At 41.7% G+C, this 25,140-nt stretch overlaps 3 protein-coding genes across 4 annotated transcripts in view; all 3 read left to right on the top strand.

The window, feature by feature from the left end:
• The window catches only part of lpgat1 (lysophosphatidylglycerol acyltransferase 1), a 39,699-nt gene extending 30,381 nt beyond the window's left edge, over positions 1-9,318 (top strand). The window contains exons 7-8 of one of the 2 annotated variants that reach the window (XM_029425903.1): positions 4,962-5,068; positions 6,460-6,611. In XM_029425903.1, coding sequence (XP_029281763.1) covers positions 4,962-5,068; positions 6,460-6,611 — 259 coding nt within the window. Of the gene's footprint in view, positions 1-4,961; positions 5,069-6,459 lie in introns of both variants that reach the window. The other variant, XM_029425904.1, reaches the window with a different exon arrangement.
• Positions 9,319-13,546: 4,228 nt separating this feature from the next.
• Positions 13,547-17,676, top strand: nek2 (NIMA-related kinase 2). Its single transcript, XM_029462607.1, is given in 10 exon segments — positions 13,547-13,860; positions 14,833-15,050; positions 15,147-15,387; positions 15,510-15,592; positions 15,676-15,802; positions 15,902-16,136; positions 16,542-16,596; positions 16,697-16,773; positions 17,044-17,123; positions 17,125-17,676. Coding segments are annotated over 10 exon segments (1,338 nt in total). The 5' UTR covers positions 13,547-13,764; the 3' UTR covers positions 17,251-17,676.
• A 1,300-nt stretch (positions 17,677-18,976) lies between these two features.
• Positions 18,977-23,376, top strand: slc30a1a (solute carrier family 30 member 1a). Its single transcript, XM_029425944.1, has 2 exons — positions 18,977-19,968; positions 21,524-23,376. Exons 1-2 carry the CDS (start codon positions 19,401-19,403, stop codon positions 22,417-22,419), a joined length of 1,464 nt encoding a protein of 487 aa, XP_029281804.1. The 5' UTR covers positions 18,977-19,400; the 3' UTR covers positions 22,420-23,376.
• Positions 23,377-25,140: the final 1,764 nt, after the last annotated feature.

Genomic DNA, 25,140 nt, shown 5'->3' on the forward strand with positions numbered 1-25,140 from the left:
ATGGAGGATAAAAAGCTGCACTGTTTATAACCTGAATGTGTCTTTTCTTCTAATGAATAAACACATGGGTCCTGTTCATCGTGTAGCGCAGATACACACGTGCAGTAAAAGTCTGATGTTTAGGCTTATTGGCAGAAGAAGCTGCAGCTGTCTGTCTGTCCGCCAGAGTGTCAGGTTAACATGCAGGCCGCTGCCAAGTGGGTTAGGGTGGAAATGAGAGCGCTGCGGTGGCACCGCGCCAACACACCACCACCAGTTCCTCACCATCACCACTTACATGTGCCACTGCGTCGCTCGTCACAACAAATACCACCATACTCTCGTTTCTTTTTTTTCTCAGCATAATATGAAGTTTCCACTGTACAGGGGGGTTGACGTTTGCCGCAGCCTCAACTTTGTTACAACAGCAGCACCCTCTCCAGCGTGTCCACACATGCTGAACAAAGACCTACTCGCCTACATTTTAATGCCAAAAAAAGTATTAAAAGTACATTTTATTAGCTATTAATTCATCACTAAATTAAGGCGACTTAATCTCAAATTGAAACCTAAAAGAAAGAATTGATCATGTTATTCAAATACTTAACATTCATAAATATAAGAAATAAAAGTCTCAAATGCCACAAAGTGTAGTTTAGCAAAGCTCTGAAGGGAGCTTTAACTTATTATGTGTTTATTGTCCTTTAAACTTCTCTGCAAGTGTAATGTAATAAAGTCTTAAGCTTTTTTTGTGGGATACATTTGCTTTGTTGAAAAACGTTTTCTTCTTAAAAGGAAAGGATGACGACCTTATATTCATCACAACAAAAACAGATCTGTATAAAGTGAATTATTCCAGTGATTAAAATCAAAGCAGTGCGCTCTATTCTTCATTCAACGCGGCATCAGGAAACATATAGCTGAGAATATTCTAAACTTCTCCCTCCGTGCAGAGAAAGAGAAAGAGAAACGTCACGCTGTGGGATAAATCTTCATTTTAATATGACAAGATGAACATTAACCGCTGTGGTCTATCAGTGCCACAGATAAAGAAATAAAGAAAAATATATTTGGTAGTTATTTAGATAATCCATTAATCGTTTCAGTCATTGTTCAAGAACAAAAGCAAACTTCTGCCCAGCGTGATCGGCAGCCGCCTAAATTATAGAGTCGGGTGATGTCACCGCAGGAAGTTAATCCTGTAAACTTCCACCAAAAGATTCTGATTTCATGAATGTTTCAGCTGCAGGAAAGCGTTTTGGCCGCCACCTGCTACCCAAGTCACTAAATGCTCAAGCCTTGTGATAAGTGGCCCGAGCCTGACACGGCTATCGGTTTACATGTAAAAGTAGAGTACAGGGCCTTTTGGCAGGCATCCTAAACTGGAGCAGGTGTGAGACGACGCTCTCTTGGCGTGCATGGGTTACATTTAATCATTCATTCGTTTACTTATATTTAATGACAACACTACGGTCACCAATTACTGCTGTGAAAAAATGCACAATTTCCCTGTCCAGGTCAGATATATGTACAGTAGATGACCGTCGGCACAGGCGCAACGCAATGTACTGCTGTTGACGGCGACGGCAGCCAAATGTATTTTAGCCTCCTAAAAAAAATAATCAATAACTGTTTACGTGTGCGTTGTATTTAGTATATGTTCAGCGCTTTACCTTGCCGTCAGACGGCCCTTTACGACGGGGAACTGAAGCCTCTCTCTATGCTCTCTTCAAAGCCACCAGACTCCATTGACAAAAGCAGTCATTTTACCTCCCTTAAAACGGGAGTTGCTGGTCTACCGCTGCCTCGGTTGGTTAGTTAGTTTGTGTTTTTGTACGGCTGTTTGACGCCAAGGTAAAGCCTGAAAATATCTTAAATACAGTGAACACTTAAACTGATATTGATTTCTTGTAGGTGGCTAAAATACCTTTTGCTGCTGCCCCCCCGTCCACAGCAGCACGTTGCTTTGCTTCCGTGCGGTAACTCCGTCGTCTACTGCAGGCGATGCGAGGATTGAGGATAAGAACCTCATACAACCCCACTTCAAAATAGCCAAACTATTCCTTTAATGCAAACTTCATGTGGAGCCAAAACAAATGTACCACCTATCGCCACGGCAGTTACAGGAAAACACGGCTTGTATTGTTCCAGTGGTGACTTCCTTGATTTATACTTTAATTGCTACTTCCTGTCCACATGTTATCGTATTATCAGTTTTACTAGTTTTATTTGGGGACATTGATGTGATTATTCTCATCCTCCGTCTGAATGTATTTTCTCTTTCCTTAGTTGAGAAGGCCACAGCGCTATTTGCCATCAGTGCGAGTGGCTATCAGTAACTTGAAAGACACCTGATATCACAGACGCCGTAGGTGAAGCGGCGTGAGGCCTCTCGCTTTAACCTCTAATCACCCGACCAGGTGGCCGCAGCAGCTTAGCTCCAGTTTTTTTGGAAGCCACTAAAACATTTAAAAGAGATGAAACTGGTGGATTTTAGTCAGTTTTATGTTGCATTTGACAGGAGCTTGTGATGCCTCCTAGGGACGTAAACGTTTCTCCACTTAAACAGGAGCGTGCCACAGAGCAACAGCCGCAGCAGGCAGGACGAGCCTCTTCCTGACTCGGTCATGCAGACTGCTTCAGTTCTAAGAGTTTTTACTGCACTGGTGTCTGCGCTGACGGATGCTTTTTACTCAAATGTAATTCAAAATATGAGACTAAATATTGTTGCATGTAAATCCCTTTTTAATCCGGCTCAATTCAAGCGAAAACATTTATTTTTTTTACCAAAGGGTTATATTTCTTTTACATCAGTTCATCATGGATATTGGTCATGTGGTCACCACTTTAGAATATTTTTGTATTATCACTATATTTATCTTTTTATTATGCGGATCGTGAAAATGAAGGCTGCAATTTCTTTTTTAATTATCAATTAACCTGCTGATTATTTTTTTCATCTGATCTGTTCAAAAATACAAAGATACAATCGCAAAGAAAAGAAAAGAAAAGCACTAAATCCTCATAATTTAGAAGCTGAAATCGAAAACTGTTTCATCGATGAACATTAGTTGCTAATAATCTTCATTTCAGCTCAAGTTCAGGCCGCTAATTATCAAAATAAAAGCCTCATTTAACAACTTATTTATATTGTTTATCACAATACTGATATTTTAGTTAAGGGTATGATGCCTCATGTGGTCATCTGTTCATATGTCCATGTTCTTTAACTGGATTTAAACCACCTGACCTCATCCTGACCTCATCCTGACAGAGCTGTTACCTTTTAGCTGAGTTTGCTTTTTAATACATTGATGACTTCAGGAATCAATACTGTATCGCGTATTACTTCCCTCTCACAGAAGCACAGTTGTACTTTTACCGAGGACATTATCTAGTCGGAGATGTTGAGTGCAGAGGGAGGAGACTGTAACCTCTGTTTGAAGGTGGCCAGGAGCTGCTCTGTGTGGGAGTGCAGCCTACTGGGGACCCCTTCTGGTTAGAGACTTCATCAGCACTCATCGTGGCTTTTAAAAGTGACCCTTCATTGTTTCCACAATGTCAACCAGCCATTGTGTTGTCATGTGTGATGCTTTTTGCCAGCCGGAGATGGGTTAATATGAATAAATAAAGAGCTGGTGGAGGTTGACAACTAGATGTTAGTCAGGCTAATGAATAGAGATGAAACACTTAGTTGTCAATCGCTTTCCTGTCAATCAACCAAGTAGATTTGTAAGCAAATATGGCAACAATTCTCTGGTTTCCACTCCTCAAATGTCAAGATTTGCTTGTTTCTGTCATCTTCTACGATCGTAAAGTGAATATTTTTGACTGTTTGTTGGATAATTCAAAGCGAGCGAGATGCAGATTAGTGTGAGCTTTAAGATATCTATACTTTTATTCATCAAATGTTTTTGGTTATATTGTCTTTATCAGTGTATACCATTATTATCCTACTTTAGTTACAAGAAAAATAAATGTTAAACTTATAAAGATATAAAAAAATATATCATTACTCTTATCCTAGTAAACAGAGAAAGCATATAATATAACAACCAGAATATTTTCTAGCAAATACAGTCTTTAATTTTAATGCATTAAAAGGTAAAGGTAAAGGTTTTTCCATATAAAACATCTTTATTGTTAACTTGTCTTTGGTTTCACATGTTTGTTAAAACACATAATAGTGAATCAATATTAAATAAAAAGTAAAACATGCACAGTACAGACGTGCAGCCTGTGTGATTGGTGTTTGTGAATTTAGCAAAGTTATTGCATTTCTTTAAGAAATACTTTTTGTAAATGTTCTCTGTTGCTGCAGAGGCTCTATAGCGTCTTCTCCACAATATCTTTCCTAAATTATTTTAAAAGGGGATGAACAGGATTTAAAGGATTTTTGTTTCACCTCATTTTCACTTTGTTAAACCACATTTATCAAACAAAACAATTTAAAGAAGTCAGCAGAGGCTCTTGTGAGGAGCAGGTTTGCGAATCGATTGATCTTCAAACTTTAACACGAGATGAATTGATAATTAAATGATTATTTGCAGCTGAAGCCTCGCTGTACCCCACACTGAGTACAAATATGTTCTACGGTTGGCAGAGTTGAATAATGCTGCTTCTCCGTCTCTTGGTGGCAAAACAGATTTTTTATTTTCAGTTTTTACTTTTTCTTCCCACACACTTGTTACCAAACCATTTTGTGGAGCTTCATGACTTGTCCGTCTCCTGACAGGCTCCCCTCAGCACTTCTGTCTCACTCTGATGAGGCGGCCGGCTAATGAATCCCCAAAACCAGCTGAAGCTACGGCAAACACACAGCCGGCTGTAATAGATTCCAGTTTAGAATAGACTGCTCTGCTAAAGGACCACAGGTCTGCAGCTTCCACAACGGATCAATGCAGACAGTTTGTGCTGAGTGAGACTTCACTAATCCTTTTTTTGTGTTTCATCTCTCTCCTTGTCTCCGCTTTTTCCTGCAGGATGTACCCAATAAAAGAGGTTCCTGTGGAGGCAAAGGCCCTGACTGACTGGCTGTATCAGAGGTTTGTGGAGAAAGAAGAGTTGCTGACCCAATTCTACGACACAGGTCCGTCTCTCCATCCGTCCGTTTGTTAAAGTCGAGCTGAAACTTGAATTCTCCTCATTTTTGTGTGACTATAAACACAATACATTCACACTGCAGCTGTGTTTTCTATTTTTCAAAAGAGGCGAGAAAATGTATTTGATAAAAACATATTTGTTCGAGCTTCAACCCTCTGAGTGGGCGTTTCCCATGGCAACGGTTGACTGACATTTCAGGGCTGCTGTTGCTAGGAAACACACTGTCAACTTCCGCGGTGCAGCACCGACTGAAACACATCAGACTGTGCATCCTGCGAACAGCGTCGGTACCAAACACCTCTCCAATTACCACATTCCACATTTAGGATCCGTCGTGCTGCTGACTTTGTATTTAACTCAGAAAGTGGAAGCTAGTTACCGGCTGCGAGCGGGAGGCTGGTATCGTTTTAAACCCATTGTGAGTCTATGTGTGCGTCATTAGCACAAAGAGGGCTCCTGGAGACGCCTGCTGTAGCGCAAACGACTCCAGAGGAGGTTTTCGGTACTTTGCCAGGTGGTCATGTGTCCGTCTGTGGACAGATTTTGTCACCGCGAAAGCGAAGCAACCGTGCAAGATAGCTGTTTAGTTGAGATCAAAATGGAGGCTGAGTTCGAAGAAGGGTGTGGTTCGAGCGAGGGCGCCGGAAGTAAGGCAGTAGGGAGTGGGGAATAAACGCCCCCGGCTCGATTTAGCGTCGCAGCTGGTGTGATCCCATCACAAGATGGTCTCTAGTTAGACCAGCTTGCTAATTTTGGAAACTCTTGACAGTTCATGTAATTGAATCGCCTGCTGAGTCACGCAGTACAACTGACATTTAAACTTGTATAGGCAACATTTTTGTTAGTTTCAGTTTTAGGCACAGTGATACCTCCCCGTATGAAATCTTGCATGAGCGTACTTTTCTAGGATTTCCTGCATGCATGGCCAAGAAATCATCTTTCTCCAGGAAAACCAGATCATTATAACCCCGATTATGGAAACCAGGTTTCTTGTCGCATAATGAATCAGCCTTATGGAGGAAGCTGCCTGTAACATGGTTATTAATGTGCATGCTAACGCACTGACTCCTGTGTTCGTCACACGTTATACAAAAGACAGGTACTACCTCGCGTTAGCCTGTCAAAACTCACAGCAACAAGTAGTCCTGTAAATCTCAGTCTTCACACGTGACTCTGGGAATAATGCCACGATCATATCGCTTAGACACTAGGTGAAATAAATAAAACTTGCATTCATGAACAAACACCAAGGACATGCATACTCGTTTCTCAAAACAAAAGATTTTAATTTCAGTTCGACTTTAAAATCACAACATCTTGGTTTAAATCTGAAGAAACATACTTGCGAGTAACACTGTGACTCGTCTTCCTCCACAGGATCATTCCCCTCTCAAGACGGACAGAAGGAGGCAGTTTCCCGGCCGATGATCCTCGACCCCGTGTGGCTGGGCGCTATCCAGCTGTTTGCTTTCGCTTCGGCCTACATGTGGTACAGCGTCCTCCAGTACCTCTACTGCTGTTTATTTTGAGTGCGCTGATGAGGCGAGAGTCTTTGTTGGACCACTGGAAAAGCCTCAGGATCAGTTGGTGTGTGGCCCAGCGTCATACTTGCCCCCTACGATGGATGAATGTACATTTACAACAGTGGAGAGAGACTTAACAGGAAAACAAAAAACATATGAAGAACACAAACACACAGAATACAGATACCAATACAATAAGGAACTGGTCACAGGCATAGTTAACTTGCACACAACTCTCAACACCACACACTCGCTCCAACGGCCTCGCAGAATAATCTCTCGCACTCGTCACGACTCACATTTTGATGTTTACACGTCCTCATACACGTAGACGCTCACACTGACATAACTTTTTATTCAAAGTGAATGAAAATGAGGCTCAGGACTCGTCCAGAGGACGCTCTGGACCGGACTCTCTCTCTTCCCCTCCTAGGCTTTAGCCGTAGTAGTTTTACAGAGTATAAAGTACGTATGGACGCGTGTGTGAGTGAATATATGTGACTAGAAGCATAATGTCTGCCCTTGTTCTTCTTCCTGGCGAGAGTTGATGAAGCCCACTGGACCTCTCTTTCAGCCCGCTGACTAGCTGGCTGGCCACACCTTCCAGAGCGAGCGGCTGTATGGACGTTGAGGCTGCGCAGCCCGCTGCTCCTCTGGCCTTCATTGCACTAAGGATCCATACTGCCCTAACTGCTCCCTGTCCCAGGAAATATTCCTGCGTGGTAGCTGTCGATGTTTTTAATTTCTTTTTGTTGTTCTTCCCTTAACCTGCATATCTCCACAACAACGGCCATTGTATTTGTTGTTGATGTCTTTTTTGTTGACTTTTTTTTTTGTGTCCGCCTGTCTGTCGAGGCAGTATTCTGAGCTCACTGAGAAAGGGGGGATCATGTTTACACTGGCAGCCCTGCTGAGAGCCTAACAGGGATGGAGGCTATGATGCGGCGCTGGTTTTAAGGATCGTTTCTGTGTCAGATGTTGAAGGGAGGAAGAGGAGACGGTGCCGTAGTGCTGCTCTTTTTTTTTTTTTTTTTTTTTTTTAAGAGTAAGAAAAACAGTGGTGGCACGCAGGGCAAGAATTGCAGTCTGATCAACTCAAAAATAACTCCCTCTTTGTGGATTCCCCTTTTCGCCCTCTGCTCTCCGACATGCATACACACACAAACACGTGCACACACAGCCATGTGCAGCTACACACAGCAGAGTAGACGTCTGTCTCGAAGGATCATCTCAGCAAGCCAGACTGAGAAGGCAGAGACTCTTATTCCCCCATTGGTCTACATAGTTTTACAAATATTTAAGCCATATGCTTAGTGTCGTTGGGTGGGGAAAAGACTTGGGAAAAAATATGATTTTTATAGAAAGCTACCCTAATGTTCAGCATTCTAAAATAGACATTTTGGCTTACAGAACTATAGGTGTCATTACTGTAAATTTACAGCATAACCTGCCTAAGTGAGTGTGTGTGGTTGTCTTTTCCCCCCATTTTTGATATATATGATTCATGTCGTGTTGCTCTGTGACGTCAGAGTGTGGCGGCAATTTCACCACGAGTGGTCAAATTTTATTTTTATTTTTAAATTACATGAAACTGTCGTCCTCATGTCATGGTATGTTTAAATCTTGTACATAACAAAGCTGAGGAAGAGTTTTAATTGTTGGAAATGACGGCAGCGTTTCTGTTCTCTTTTTGGTCCGTGATAATTTCAGAAGAATTTTAGTTATAAAATATCATGAATGTTTCAAAAAAAGAAAAGAAAAAGAAAGCGAGGATTTTTCCCTTCATTTCTCAGTGTTAACCCTGTTTTTATTTTTGATTTGACTTCCTGACCAGGAAGTTGTTGTGTGCTTCAAGACATTAGAGCTACTGTACGTCCGTGTGCACGGCGACACATGGGCCCAGTTTCAAAATTTGTACCATTGTACATTATAACTCATCAGGATTTAGTGGAAAAACCTCGACTGTCGAGCCTTACCTGATGTCCAGGTGGACCACAATCCCAAATAATGCTGTTTCCTCACACTCCCTCTTGACAAACATTTGTTATAAAGATGCTTTCACAGGTTCAAGATAGAACTGGGCCTGTGAGGAAGGGATCACTCTTCACTTGCGAGGGAAACTCTGGCAGGGCCCTGCAATGATGCAGCTGTTCTCTCTCTCTCTCGAATGTACTTGTGTTTTGAGGTTGATTATACGTAATTTGCTTAGTCTGCTTTAATTAGGAAAATTATAGAGGAGCAGCAATTATCATTGTCAAAATCTAATGCATAAAAGGTGCATTTTAGTTTACTGCCCTCCCTGTGTGCCACTGTTGGTAGAAACTGTGTGTGAAATGCAAAAAAAAAAAGGGCTACCTGACTGGGTAGGTAAAACATTTCAAATCAGGCTGTTAATGTGATTCATCCCGCGGCCCTTTCAGATTCCCCTCCATCGTGAGAGTGACTGGAAATGAAGCGTCATCTTTCTTTCTTTTTCACCTTTTTATTTAATTTAATTTTTTTTTTTTTTTATCTGACCATTTTTCCAAAGAAGGCAGGGAAATAATGTTTTCCTAGATGTGGTTTTAGGAAATAAACACAATAGGGATTTAAACAAATTATACTAGAGCTGTCTGTAATTTTCCATTTTGTACTTCTCCTTTAATTCCTAGCTACACAGCCATTTTACAACACAAAAGACTTGTGCTGGAATAAAACATCATAAAGATCCTAACAGTGTAATGCTTTTCTTTTAACATGTTTTATGCACTTAACATTAATAGTGTTGTATCACAGTAAATGTTGACATGTAATATTATTCCTTTGCTTTTCAGTTCCTCTGTAGTCACAGGTTTTCATTTATGAACGCATTGGTCATAGAAAATGAAGAGGATTAGTTTGACATTTTGGGAACTATGCCTATTTGCCTTTTTTATATAATATATTTATTTATATATGTTTATATATATGTATTTATATATGTATTTATATAAACATATATTTATTTATATATATATGTTTATATATGTATTTATATAAACATTTATATATGTATTTATATAAACATATATTTTTATATATATATTTATATAAATATAAAAATATATATGTTTATATAAATATATATATATTTTAATATTTATATATATACATATATTTATTTTTTTATATTTATATATATAAAAATATATATATGTTTATATATAAATATATATATATATAAATATATATATTTATATATATAAATATTTTTAAATATATATATTTTTATATATATAAACATATATTCTTGAAATTCACATAAAAATCCAGTGAAACTGGTGTTAATTTTTGTAATTGTGCATTTATGTATGTAAAAAAGACCAATAAGCATGTTCCCTAAATTCCCTAAATGTCAAACTATTTAATTCTTCAACAGTATGCAGGAAACCCAAAGGGCCTGTAGAAATGACAAAGGGAAAATAATCTTTTGTAACTGATGAGTCATCTAATCATCAAACTCAAAAGTCAACTTTCACATTTTCTCCTCACGGAGTTACCGGCTGAGGATGGTCTCCAGGTAACTAAAGCATGTGTTTGCTCAGCCCATTGTTCAACTGTGGTGTCAGTCACCAGCTGTTGGACGGTTTATATTACAGAGCTCTGATTTCAGCTGTGATGTCCGGTCTCTCCTGGCAGTGGGCTGGTGTCGGTGTGAACTCTCAGCAAAAGACTGCAGAGATCTCCTTCCTTGCACTGCTGCATCAACCAAAAGAGATGATCAGTGTTGAACTGTGTTAAACAAACCTACTGCACATCTGTGTGGAGAAAAGATAAAGGTGGAGGTGTGGTTAGATGTTGGACGAAGTGCGAAGTCATTGAAATAAAGAGGTTACAATGAAGTTCTCGAAGTCGTATTCAGTAAAGGTGGTAAAACCTCAACATAAAAGTACAGGTATAGGCTAAAAAATACAGTATTATCAGCTAAATGTACTTACTTGTATACAGTATATTATTGGATATATTTTCACATAGTGATATAGTTAAAGCTGGGGTAGGCAGTTTATTTTTGGCGTTATTGGATTCCATGATACCCTTTCCGTTTGACTTCTAGAAAACTAGACTTCTGCACCTCCTTGGTTTTGTGACTGGAATGTTTCTCCAATCAGCCGAACAAAGCTAGGCTAGCTGTTTCCCCCTGTTTCCAGTCTTTACGCTAAGCTAAGCTAACTAGCTGCCTGGCCTCAGCTTCATATTTATCCTACAGACATGAGGGTGGTATCGATAACTGTCGGCAAGAAAGCGAATGAGAATATTCCCCACAATATCTGACAATTTCTTTAAATACAGTAATATTACTACTTTCCACGACTGGAATCGCGGCCCCTGCCCCCCCTCACCGGCCTGAATGTCATGAGATGGTGGAGTCGCATAACATCAGCCATCGCCTACATTTCCATAGTAGACAAGCTACAAGCTTTAGGCGGCCAATGGCAGCTGAGGGTGAAAACAGCGGGAAGTGAGCTGGAAAATGGGATTAAATAATATGCACAAAGCTTCACCAACCAAAAGGCAAACAGTCAGGTGGGTCCACGGTGGGTGTTGCTCAGCATGGTGTCCACATGGAGAAGGAGTAACATCACCATGCGTGGAGGCTCCTATTCTTCAGTACAGCACCTCCTAAGGTCACCCACATTACACAGAGAAATTCATCTCCAGAAGAACTTTTGTGTCCTCCACAGAAGCACCAGTGTTCATACTCGGACACCTGCAATGAACTATTTCACTGGTACTGGTCCCCAAGGTCTTCAATGTCACACTTTGATGTTTGCTTCCTCGCGATTGCCGCGGTGAATTATGGTGGCAGCGTCCCTTGAGTCAGCAAGCACTAAAACATCCAGCTGTGGAGAGGAGCGGAGGGCTGAATGTCACTGCAGCAGCCGCCGGCGTCACAGAGTCTCTCCTGCTGTCATGATGACGGCAGGTCGGACCCTCGGTGTTGTAAGGATCACATGTTTCCTCATGCAAATACTACTCAACACAGCCCATAAAGTCAACATGATGTGTTACCAGGAGAGCAACAGTGAAGAAATGCATGAATTTTGATGTAAAATTAAACTTTAAAATCAATAACAGCAAAGTGGGTTCAAGATTCAATTCATCCAGATCACAAAAACAAATTCCTCTAGTGGTGTCATGCAGATATTTTTAATTTCAGTCTTAGAGATTTCTGCCTCCACCCCAATTCAATGGAGATGAATAGATCATCGTTTGTGGTGTTCATATATTCCAACACATGAGGGTGTCCCCGGTATATCCTCTGTCTCTTAAGGGGTCCTTGGCTGAAAGACAAATGAGAACCTGGCTTAATCATTATCTGGGCTCTGAAAAGAAGAGAAAGCACCTAGGTGAGTGTGATTAAAAAAGCGTATGTCACTTATGTCTTTATGTGTGTTGTCTTGTCTTGAGGGTTTTTGACTGAAACTGCACCCAAAAGAACAACAGTCAGAGATGACATGAGTACCATAAGCCTCCTGTAACATTACAGCATCACAGTCACCCTCGTGGGGGTGAAGAGGTTATCGTGTGATGTAGCTGTCTGTCGCTCCCTCTCAAGTCCTGGCCTTTAACAGGGGCAGCTGACTGTCTCTGTTGTTTTTAGCTGTCAGTTTTCTGCTCTAGCCCCTTCCCCCTCCCATTCCTGGCTGATGTCCAAACTCCTCCAGCTCTTTGTAGGAGTGACCTTTGCAGAGGCAGACCGACAGACCGGCTCAGGCTCTCTCTCTCTCTTGGTGGTGTGAGTGGTCTCAGTGTGTGGTACTGGCAGCAGAGAGCAGGAAGAAGACTGAGATGATAATTTGAACACAACTGTTACTGAGGCTTCCCCACTGAGAGAGACGTTACTGACAGAAAACTGCATTTATCTCAAGTAATAGAAAAAAGAAATAGTGTATCTGTCACATGTAGAATTTCATGTAGTCATGCTTTGATTATGCATACTTAAACTAAAGCCACTTTACTTTTTTGGGTTAAGGCAATCAGAAATGTAGTAAATATGTGCATGATTATACTACAGCCAATAACCAGATGGATTCAGTTTGATCTCAGTATGTCTCAACTATATGATCCTTATGAAAATGTAATTTAGACATATTATAGATCAAATGTAATCCCTGTGAAACCACCAAAAGGCCAAACCCTTCAGGATGACAAGTGCAGTGTTTCACCATGTCACGTTTTTGAGGTGATATTCATCAGAGCATACATTCAACAATGGACAGGAAGGTAATAATAACCAATCCTATTCTAATTGTTGGCAGAATGCAGCACACCTGTACACACCCTAGTGGTGGAAACTCCACCTGTTGGGAATTGTAGTTTTTAAGGACTGAATAGAGTACTTTGAGGCAAACAAATTGAAGCGATGTATAAAATTCAAAAAAGGGGGCTAAGACCGTGTGATTATAGAAAAAACATATACAATCAGGAAGCACCTCATATAGTAGCATAAAGTAAATTGTGCTTTGAGAGTGATCAGGCTTGAGCCATCATTAATCAATATTAAGTCTAATAGATTGATAGATGTACCATCTTGTTTTCAAGTGGTTCCTTAACAGCACAACTATAATATAAACACAATTAGACAAAACAAAAACAAATTCCAATGAGACCTTGAGAAATCTATTGAAAATAAAATGGAAAATCCTCCGTAATGTTCTTGTTTTTATCAAACTATCTTCAATTTTCTTAAATACTTGAATGATCCTAACTCTATTTACTGTAACATGTCTTTGCTTTGACCTGACTGTGAGTTTTTGGCGCCACCCTTTGGTGAGTTGAGCACGTGTCATCTGCCCGCTCTACTCTCGCGGGTTTCAGGCGCTTAGCAACCTCACAACTTGTATCTTTCCCTTGGCCAATCAGAGCTAAGAGAGTGGAGAGCGCAGACCAATCACGATTGAGGATTTGGGCACCGATTTAAACCGAGAGCAAACGCTTCCTGTTTTGTTAACTGCAATACACACGAGTGGACGACGAAAAGCCAAACATTTAAGCTTATTTATCGGGAACAAAGATTTCCCCAGAACAAGAGTAAAGTTAGACTAATTCGGAAGTTCCTGATTTAACTTTATGTTTAACTACAGTCGAGTCTATCCTAACGTTGGTTTAAAAGTCAGGTAACTTTTAAACGTTAGATAAAATGCCGTCCCGTGTTGAGGATTACGAGGTGTTGTTCACTATAGGCACAGGTTCATATGGAAAATGCCAGAAAATCAGAAGGAAGTCTGATGGGAAAGTGAGTAACGTTCAAACATTTTGTCCACTGCACACCTGTAACGTAGTTTAGCTAACGTAACGTAGTTTAGCTAACGTAACGTCAACCTGTACCCCCCCCCGTACAGGTTGCCGACCGTTTGTTATTGTTACTCTTTAAAACGTTAACGTATATTAACGTTAGTTTCTGTTGATCTAAACACTGAACCACCGAGGGTGAACACCACTTATTGTGTGGTATGGTTCAGGAAGTCAATGTCCGTCCAGTAACAGAAATATGAATGAGAATAATCAGGTGTTCTTTTGACACTTAAAGTTGAAGGATTTGAAGGGTTATAGGTGTTCCTGTATAAAATGATGAATCATAACTGGATGGACGTTGGTATATTTAGCAAAACTAACAAATAAAACTCGTGAGGAAGGTCAAACCTGTTTTTCAGCAGAAACCAAGCGCAGGTGTAATTAATTTAATTAGTTAATTATATTATGGCGACATGCTCTCATTCAGGTGTCCAAGTAAGCCTCTGAGATCGACACACCTAAATGTAATACTGCCATTTACAGCTGAAAAGATCACTTTAACATGGCACCTTCAGCTTTGGTGAATTGAAATGAATTACTTCTGTGTTTGACAAGTACAAATGTAACTGCTGAAGACTGTAACTTTTGAAACAAGAAATAACACAATAAAATATATACTTGTAAGCAATAAAATATTGCTCAATTCAGTGTGCTCAGGAGTTTTGCTGCTACAACCTTACTTTGTGTGCTATGACATGTAGCCTATGGAGTAGCTGACTTTTAGATAATTATTGTTATGTAACTGACTTCAATGAGTCTGTATGCTGACTCTTCTTGTGCTCCATTTACACATAAATGTATTATTTAGTCTAATCTTGTAATTGTCATTCATTACCATAGATCATAAATTTATGTATGAATTCATCACCATTTTTAAGCTCTATCCAGATTTATTAAACTACTTGTTTGGTAGATCCTTGTGTGGAAGGAGCTGGACTATGGCACCATGGCGGAGGGTGAAAAGCAGATGCTGGTGTCAGAGGTGAACCTCCTCAGGGAGCTCAAGCACCCAAACATAGTGAGGTACTACGACCGCATCATAGACCGGACTAACGCCACGCTGTATATTGTCATGGAGTACTGCGAGAGTGGGGACCTCTCCAGCCTCATCACCCGGTGCACCAAGGAAAGGTAGGTTGACTGTTAAATGTATGTTATGTTTCTCTCCACTCAACATCTGTGCGTCCTGGCAGTATCTGCTCAGTCAAGTTTGTTTTACCACGGCAGGCGTTATTTGGAGGAGAAGTTCGTCCTGCGAGTCATGGCGCAGCTCACGTTAGCCCTGAAGGAGTGCCACAGACGCAGCGATGGCAGGGCAACGGTTCTTCATCGAGACCTGAAACCAGCCAACATCTTCCTCGACATCAGACAGGATGTGAAGCTCGGAGACTTTGGCCTCGCGAGGATCCTGAACCACGACACCAGTTTTGCAAAGACATTTGTCGGGACACCTTACTACATGTCTCCAGTGAGTTGTTCCTGTTGTCTTTCTTCCCAAACTACCTTTTTTTTTTTTGGAACATTTAACCTGATCTCTTGACTCTCCTGGTTGTAGCCTAATCCGCCACTATTTGTCATTTTTTCTTTCAGGAACAAATTGACCGGATGTCATACAACGAGAAATCAGATATTTGGTCCCTGGGATGTTTGCTGTATGAACTCTGTGCATTGTCGTAAGTTTTCTGAGCCCTCTGCTTGAGCTGATTCCCCCTACAGGCAGTTTGTTAACTGTGAATCTGACATTTCTCCTGTTTAGCCCTCCGTTTACTGCTTTCAACCAAAAAGATCTGGCAGAGAAGATCAGAGAGGGGAAGTTCAGAAGAATCCCGTACCGATACTCTAAGGAACTCAACGACTTGTTATGCGAAATGCTCAACCTGAAGGTTGGAAATAAATAATTTTGTCAGAAACTTTACTTGTGCTACCAGCTGTCAGTTTGTGTTTTCATGTAGGTAGGGTTCAGTCATTTCTTTTGTTGTCAGGACTATCTGAGGCCCTCTGTGGAGTCTATTCTCCAGAGCAGCTTGTTGGCTGATGCTGTTGCTGAGGAGCAGAGGAGGGCACAGGTGCGACTCCGAAGGAGGTCGGCAGACTCCGACTGTCCCTCTAACAAGCCGGCTGAACCGACACCTGCCTCTGCCGCAGAGCTCAGACTCAGGGAACAGGCGCTTCGGGACCGAGAAAAGGCGCTGAAGGAACGTGAGGAGAGGCTGGAGCGTAAGACTTTTATTTCTTCTCTCCTTTTGAGCCACACGGATCCACGTCTGTCTGTGTGACAGTACGACCTCTGCTGACCTGCAGCTGGGCTTCTCGCAACCTTGTCTTTTGTGATTTAGTACAGTACATAAGTCTTCCTAAAGTAATTGGGGTGAAGTCTTATATGTTTGACAAAACTCGCCCCTTTTTGCACAAAATCTTAAATACAGTCTCTGAAGGTAAACTTGTGCAACTAGAACAGGTGTGTTTTGTGACGGTAGTGTTGCAGCTGAATGTTTGACAGTGACTATAATATATCTACCTATATCTTTATCTCTATATCTCACATGCCTATCTGCAAATTAAATAGTTTTACGGATGCTTCAAGTTCCAAAAGCAAATGTGTCTTATTTCCCTTCATCCCAGAAAGAGAGCAGGAGCTTTGTGTTCGTGAGCGACTGTCAAATGAGAAGCTTACAAGGTACGTACTAGAAATGACTGTCATTTCTTTTATTTAGCTAATTCTTCAAACTCAATCTTACCAACGGATTGATGCAAACTCTTTATCCTTTCTTTTACAGAGCTGAGAGTTTACTGAAGGATTACAACCGTCTCCAGCAGCTGAGGGGCCGGGCACCATTCTATGGCAAAGACATAGGTATGGAAATAAGACGAAGACCTCTGGATATACTGAACCGAGACTACAACTGAGCAATGTTTTTATGGGTTCATGCTTCTGTTTGGAATGTGGATGACTGATATCAAGTTTATTTATTACTTTTTAAATCATGTAAATGTTTTTATAAACCAATAAATAATTATTTACACACCTGACTGTTTGAAGCTGTCATGTTGGATTGCAAAGACTGTTATAAGGGATGCCTGATGATATAAAGCTAATCAGTGACTCCTTACTGTTTGGTCCCAGATGAGGAGAATCTCTCCCCCGGGAAGAAGAAGGTCCACTTTGCTGGTGAGAGCAAAGAGAACAAGCGGCCTGGTTGTCGTCCGAGCCCCGACGTCCCAGGAGCTGATTTTAAGGAGGCTGCAGGCGGCCAATGTGCGCGCTCAAACACTGAATGAAGTGGAGAAGACCTGTCAGTTCAAGAGCAGGCAGATACTCGGCATCCGCTGAGCAGACAGACGTCACTGTCTCACTTGTGACTGATATGTGAAAGCTTTTGAAGGCGTCATAACTGAATGTAAATTAAGCTTTATTTATATGATTATTCGGTAGCTGTGATGGTAGTGAAGCCAAATGATTTGATCCTTTTGTATTGTCATGTGTATGTTATTGCAAGCTTTGAAGTGTCAAGAAATGATTTTGTTTGTTGGGATATGTTCATTTTATAGACAACTATTGTGATTGTGAATGTACTGTGTATTCTTGTTAAATATATGTAAGTTCTTTCACAAAGAGCTTAGAAATAGACCTAAAAGGGCTGATTGTTTGATTACTTTAACAAAATGTTAAAACGTGTGTTCAGACAAGAGATAATAGTATGAATGAACAACCTCTGATCCTGTGATGCTAATAAATATTTGAACTATGCCGAAAGAATGATTGGGTATTGTCTTACAAGTCTTTACATTACCTGATTAAAGAAAACCTACTAATTGTAGTTATAAATCAAGATACAATAGGTATGTTATTCATCCTGAAGGTCTTTGTCCCTAAGATACTCAGTATGCAAAATAAAATACATATACATACATACTGTATAATCAATGTGTCAAACCAATTACTCAAAACTAATTTGTTTTTCATTTACATTATAATTATACTACAATGAGTCCATCAAGACAGATAAATCCCACAAGGGGTCATCACTTCCCCGTGAACAGTCAGCCATTTCTACCAGTAATTACAGGCAACAATAAACCTCACACCTGAAAGTCGTTTGTTCTTGATTAATAGCAGATTAGAGGGGTGCAATTAAAAGGGACATTTGTGTTATATTGTGGTTTGTACAATAACAGGTCTCCAGGTTACAGCTGATTACATAAAACAACAACTATAAGACAGGTGAAAATAGGAATATTTTTTATATTTAAGATTTAACTACGTTTGGTTTAATACCATTAAAAACATTGAATTATTTTTTTTGTTTAAACATGTGCAGTACATGTAGGGGAGCATACCCAACACCTTGTCAACAGTAAAACAATTCTAAATGTGTATTTAAGGCAGAACATTACAGTCACAGGCAAACCAATAATTGACAGATTTTTACGTTAAGATAGACTACCTAGATATCTATTTACAAGCTAATTTTGATTAACCAACAGTATTTAAACTGACAAGATATATATAAAGTGGCAAAACCACAGCAATTCTTACAATTGGTCATAATGGTATTATTTTTGCTGTCTTATTAGAAGATGAAAAATTGGACCTAATGATCAGTGCTTTACTAATTTAGCCAAACTCTTTATTCATAAAGCAAAATTCATAAAGACTGCACCCATCTTCACATGCAATTATAATATAACTCAACTCTATGTTAAGTCCCTGAAATTAATTAAATCCAAATGTGCCAAAGCTCTCTATATATAACTACAAAATGATCTGGGAAGTATTTATTACTAACAATCGCTTAGTCAATCTTGTTTTCTGATTTGTTTGTGTTATGGTTATTTTATGTTTTATTCTGCTGTATGTGATTAATTTGTTTTATATAAATGTTTTTGTATTGTATAGTATTGTATTGTAATGATTGCTGTTTGTAAATTCATTTTGTGATAAAAAAAAAAGGTTATCGCGAGATTACAGTTGCAGTTAGCGTGCGTAGCAACCACTTCTTTCCTCCACCCACTTGCGAGAGTTGCACAATTTGACCAATCGGAATTCATCATGTCTGTTCTTCACCAATAGGAATCATCCGGGGCGTGTCCTTATGGTGCCGTGGTCCGTGTGGAAAGTTTACCGGCTCGGGTGCAAAGTTTTAGCCGTCTGCAAACGGGAGCTCGTCGGCAAACGTATCTGGAATATGCTGGTGTCGACAACGGTCTATTTATACGGTTACTAGAATCGTTTTTGACGGATTAATGTGTGCCTGTTGGTTGTGCTCAGTTATAGCCGGGTGATGCTGCCATCGCTGGATAACAGTGTGTGAAGACGCTGTTAGCATCGATCGTATTGTCTCAGGGAGCCAGCTAGCTTAACGTTAGTCGTTAGCTTGGAGCCGTGTTAAACCCGAGAGCTAGCTAGCTGATGTGAGCTTGTTAGAAGACACAGTGAATCGTTTTTTTTTTTTATCGACCAAGGACTGCGAGGAAGGAAAAATGGCTTGCGAGCCTAATCGTGCCCGGCTGCTGTGCATGCTCTCCTTGACTTTTGGGTTTTTCATTGTGGAGGTGGCGGTCAGCCGGATGACCTCCTCTCTGTCGATGCTGTCGGACTCTTTCCATATGCTGTCGGACGTCATTGCTCTGATAGTGGCTCTGGTCGCGGTGCGATTCGCCGAGAAAACCCATGCGACCAACAAAAACACCTTCGGGTGGATCCGGGCGGAGGTGATGGGGGCTCTGGTCAACGCCGTCTTCCTCACGGCGCTGTGCTTCACCATCGTCCTGGAAGCTGTGGAGCGCTTCACCGAGCCCCATGAGATCAGTAGCCCGTTGGTGGTAGCCGGGGTCGGTGCCGCGGGGCTGCTGGTCAACCTGCTCGGGCTCTGCTTGTTCCGCGGGCACGCTGGAGGAGGCCACGGACACTCCCACGGAGGTCACTCTCATGGAAATAAGAACAAGAGGGGTAAAAACAGCCATAACGCTGGTAATGGATCTTCAGGAGAAGAGACCAACAACTTGGTGGGGAATCACAATAGCCCGGGAGAAGCTAGACCGAGAAATGGTGAGTATGGGATGTTGGAGCTTTGTTGTTGTTGTATTGAGCGTTATTTGTCTTCCTTGTGATCAATCATATAATGTTAAAGTGTACAGTCGCAACAAACCCCGTGAGTCATTGTGCCCCACAGCTGACATCATGTGCTAGACTTTGTCTCCATCATTAGGAGTCCAGATTGCATAACAGTACATACGTATATCTTCAGTGTTCCCCGAGGGCAGTCTGTTTGAGTGACTAATCCTCATTGTTCCCTCCTATGGTAGTGGCATTTAGACAAATGTGTTTGTTATCAGATATTTATTGGTGGGTTATTCTATCCTTGGAAACGTGGCCACCTTTAGTGACATAAACAGGTGAAATATCGGGTTTCAGGCTTTGTCACAATGACCACAATCAGATGGCTTATAAATAGAGATTCTGTTAGACTCAGCCAAGAAACATCCTGTTTTTCAACAAGCTCAAACTTGTAAAAGTGTCTCATATATCCAAAGTCCTGCAGGTCTTGTGCATTATTCTTACAGCCCATGATTTCAAAAGTGTACCATAGTGATAAACCTATTTCTATAAGGATAGGTTAGAAACAACTAATGAGTTTGTCTGTTAGTGGTGGTCAGGAAGGAGTTTGATGTCGTCTTGTTGACAAAAAAGTAATGGACCCCCCCCAGAAAAAGCTTATTTGGGTTTGCTGCTGGCCCTCCTCCTCGTCCACTGAAGGGTTAAACCCATACAGAAGACCATTTCTCCCCCCACACTGTTAGGCCCTGCCGGTTTCAATAATACCCCCACCCCCTCCGTACACTGATGGCTGTTACTGGGTCATACATCAGTGTAACCGTGCGGTCGACAGGCCCAACCACATCATTAGCTGTTGATGAATGACCCGGCGGTGTCCTGGGAGGGAAGAGAGCAGCCATTGCTCAGGTGCCGTTCCCTCAGAGCTGTGTGCGCCACCACGCTGCCTGCAATGACTAATTTAATTTGGTTGATGTGAGTGTTTTGTAGCGTTTAGGGTCCCACATGCTGGGAGTTTTCTTTCATATAATCCAGCATGGTATGTTTCTCATGTTTGCAGCTATAGCACAGTCTAATTGTCTTCCACTTCAAAGCTTGCGCATTGTTTGCAAGCAAAATAATCTGTAATATGTCAAAGTAATGGACTGAATGTCTTAGAAAATTGCCCATGGTCATCCTCCTCTTGACTTTGAATGGAGCAGATCCAACACGTGTAAACTGATAACACCGCAAGCTGAGAGCTGGCTTCCTTGATTCAACTTTCAAATGGACTTGTGCTTTGCCCCCAAATGATGTAACTGAGCAATTAAGCAACTGGCTGCCACTGATAGCATCTTCTCAGAATCTCCTTACTGCGGGCTAATTTGTTATAGCTTTGTTTTGTCACCGTAATGAGCTTAGTGTTGTTGTTGTTTTCCGTGCTTTCTCAAAGCAATATGTCACTGTCTATTTTGAATGTTGTATTCGTATCTGTGTCAAAGCCCCGCTAATTATGAAAAGTTCACCTCAAGTAACGGTAAACTAAACCAACCCTTGTTTTTATCTTCAGAAATCAGCTGTAAAGACGGCACAGAGGTGCAGATGAACGGCACCACCAACTTTGAGGACATGGACCATGACATCGACGCGTCACAGCTCAACATGCGCGGGGTCTTCCTGCATGTGTTGGGTGACGCCCTTGGCTCTGTCATTGTGGTGGTCACTGCTATTATATTTACCTTTGTGTGGCAGCCCTGCATAGAAGGTGAGATGTGTATGAACCCCTGTATAAACAGCCACTCCACCGACCACCAGCATGTCAATCACACGCTGGTCGACCTGCTGGAAGGTTCCACCATGTCGACCATGAAGCTTGCCGGCCCCTGCTGGGTTCTCTACCTGGATCCCACACTCTGCATCACCATGGTGTGCATCCTACTGTATACTACCTACCCGCTGCTCAAAGAGTCGGCCCTCATCCTGCTGCAGACCGTGCCCAAGCAGATCAACATGCACCGGCTCAACGAGCGGCTGCTCGGTCTGGAGGGCGTCCTGGCCATCCACGAGTTGCACATCTGGCAGCTGGCTGGCAGTCGCATCATCGCCACGGCACACATCAAGTGCCACGACCCCACTTCTTACATGGAGGTGGCCAAACGCATCAAGGACTTCTTCCACAACGAGGGAATCCACGCCACCACCATCCAGCCCGAGTTCGTCACGTTCAACTCGGAGTCTCGAGACTCCCTCTGTGAGCTCTCCTGTCGGACTCAGTGTGCTCCCAAGCTGTGCTGCGGCTCTGCGGACAAACCGAACGATAAGAAGGCCGGAAGTGACGGCAAGGCTGCTGCCGCTTCAGCCCTGGAGGTGATCAGTGAGACCCCAGAGCAGGATGCAGGCATTCAGGAGCTCCCTCGGTCGGCTGTCGAAATTACCATCGCTAGAGAGGTGGAGTCGTCTCTGTGAGATGGAGGGGGATAGAGAGAAACAGAGGAGAAGCTGGAAAACCACCAAACCATCATGAAATCATCAGTGTCATGGACGCGGTTATCTTTTTTGACCAGTGGCCACGACGAGAATTAATTTTCCTGAGCTTTTATTCTCTGTCATTGCCCCCCCCCCCTCCCCCTTGTTATGGCTGAAGAATTCTCCTTACAACGCTCTGCTGTGTTCATGCATTTGAGCCATTTCTTTTCATCTCTCATCTCTCCGAATACCCATTTCCATCCCCTCCTTCCCCCAGCCTCTCCTCTACCACTCGGCCCCTCTCTTGTTGCCCTGGCAGTATGGTGGCGATGCATGTTGGGGTTCACTGACCTTAACTCCTCCAGGACTGGAGCGAGGCCTGCATGAGTGTCCCTCATTAGCACCGTGTTGTGATGCGTCATCTCGTCCCATGGTGTTTCTGTGCCAAAGCTTCTCACTGCAGGACTGAAGGGATCTGAGAGACTTCGTCTCCTCCAAAAGGACACACACACACACAACACATGCAAGTCGGAGCACATATCACTCTGTTATGTTGTTTAGCCTGTTGGCAAAGAGTTTACTTCTTTTTTTTTTTTTTTTTTTTAAGTAGGCTTTGAACAGATCTATTTTCTTACCCTCTGGCCCCAAATGGTAGAGTATTGTATTGCATAATAATTAAAGTATTTTAAGTTATTAGAATGATCTCAGTGTTTCCCCCTACCATTGTCTTGGAAGGGCGCAGCGCCCCTACGACGGAGCCCAGCGCCCCTCCGACGGAGCCCAGCGCCCCTCCGACGGAGCCTAGCGCCCCTCCGACGGAGCCCAGCGCCCCTCCGACGGAGCCCAGCGCCCCTCCGACGGAGCCCAGCGCCCTGCCTGAAATTCAAGGTGTTTTTTTCTCGAATAAAAAATAATAAAAAAAATTATTTTTATTCACAACTCACTTTTCACACTCACAGGTGCTCTTTTATTAAATAAACTAAACGCTTATGCTATTGATCTAATTTATGTGCACGTTTCAGTTTGTACTCTCTACTTTGTGCATTCACATTCTCTCCTTCGCTCCGTTTTGCGAACGGCGGGGCTTCGCAGCTGACACACACACACACACACACGTTCGCACACACCTACAGAGCTGTAAGAAAGGAGAGGGGAGAACTAAATAGAAACCACGCCGCGCACGCAATTTCCCCCCCCCCCAACCCGTCGACGGTGAGCCCCCCTCCAAAGCAGTAAACCTCGGGGAAACACTGGATCTATTTCTCTCTGTAGATGCTGTTTGTAATATTTAGTTTGGATGATAGAAACATTTTTGCAATTTTTCTGTCTTGAGTTTGTTTGGACAGACCATCTATGCTGTAGTCAGTTTTTCAAATGTGACGTTTTATAATAATGTTTGTTTCTCAAAGCTCTTGTCTCTGGCCTTGATTTCAGTTTTTACTTGCGGTCATTAGTTGGATACAGAAGCCGTATCGACACCTCTCTCACCTTGCCTTTTTTTAAATACAAAAACCTGCTGTGGGTATATAGCACCAAGTACGGTAGACAGTGTAACTGAACCTCTTTCTTTTGCACAGTCACCTAATTAAATGTTCATTCCAAAATTCGATGCCTTGCAAGCCAGAGGGTTGGGTCTGTTGTAAAGAAATGAGCACTGTATGCCATTAGTGAAACACCATCCTCTGTATCAATCTCTACTGGAAAGCTTTCTGATGATGGCTGTTGATTCTCATTTACATGAATGTGTCTGGCACAATGTCACAATCCATGCTGAGGGAGTTTTTATATTTCCAGGACGTTCTGCTATGTTTGCATGACCAAACCGAGACCTGGTGTTCGACTTTCAGGAGCTCCACTAAGAGCTCCAGTTGCTGCTTACCAGTACCTGCTGGTATCCCCCAACATTACTCATAACTGTGTAGGAATTGACTCATCTAATAGCTTTTCTGTCCTCTGCTTTGGACGGCTGAGCAGGCTGTTTTTGCTGAATTGAAGTCCATATGGTGGCCTTTGAAATAGATGAAAATCCCCTCATCATCACAGATTTTAAAGGTGTTTCAGATTTCCACTCCTGAGTAAATGTGTATGCAATATAGAAATATGTGCTGGGAAATGTATTTTGATGCGTTCCTTCATTTGTAATGTTCGGTCACTTTTATTCTGTGTCTTTTAAAAACTTGAGCTCTATGTGCAAATTGAAAACAAAAGTGTTTTTTTAATTTTAGATATGACATGTCACTGATGTGTTTTTGATATACTATATATCTACAGTACCTGTCCAATGTGTCATTGTGAAATAAAACAAAATATGGCTGTTTGGTACAGTTGATGAAGCCAAATGTGTCCTTTTTGCCTTCTTTTTACTCTTAACCTGTTCAGTCAAAGTAACTTAGTCTTGTTTAAACATTCTCTTAGAGAAGTAAAAAGACCAGTGGTGGACCGTAAGTAATAAGTACATTTACTCAAGTACGGTATTTAAGTCCAATTTTGAGAATTTTCATTTTACGCTACTTTATTTTTTGATCCCACGGTCAAATGAACAAGTTACTCGGCAGTATATAAAGTAAAAACCAGCTGCAACATTAAAGTGATAAACACATTAATACATCAATAATTGTAATTCAATAATATAACATAAATATGTACTACATTTTGATGCTAATACTTTTATACCACCATGTTGAGAGCCGTGTGGAGGAAATCCCTCTGCTGTAAATTGCA

Source organism: Cottoperca gobio, chromosome 24 (assembly GCF_900634415.1).
Source record: "Cottoperca gobio chromosome 24, fCotGob3.1, whole genome shotgun sequence".
Taxonomy (NCBI): Eukaryota; Metazoa; Chordata; class Actinopteri; order Perciformes; family Bovichtidae; genus Cottoperca; species Cottoperca gobio.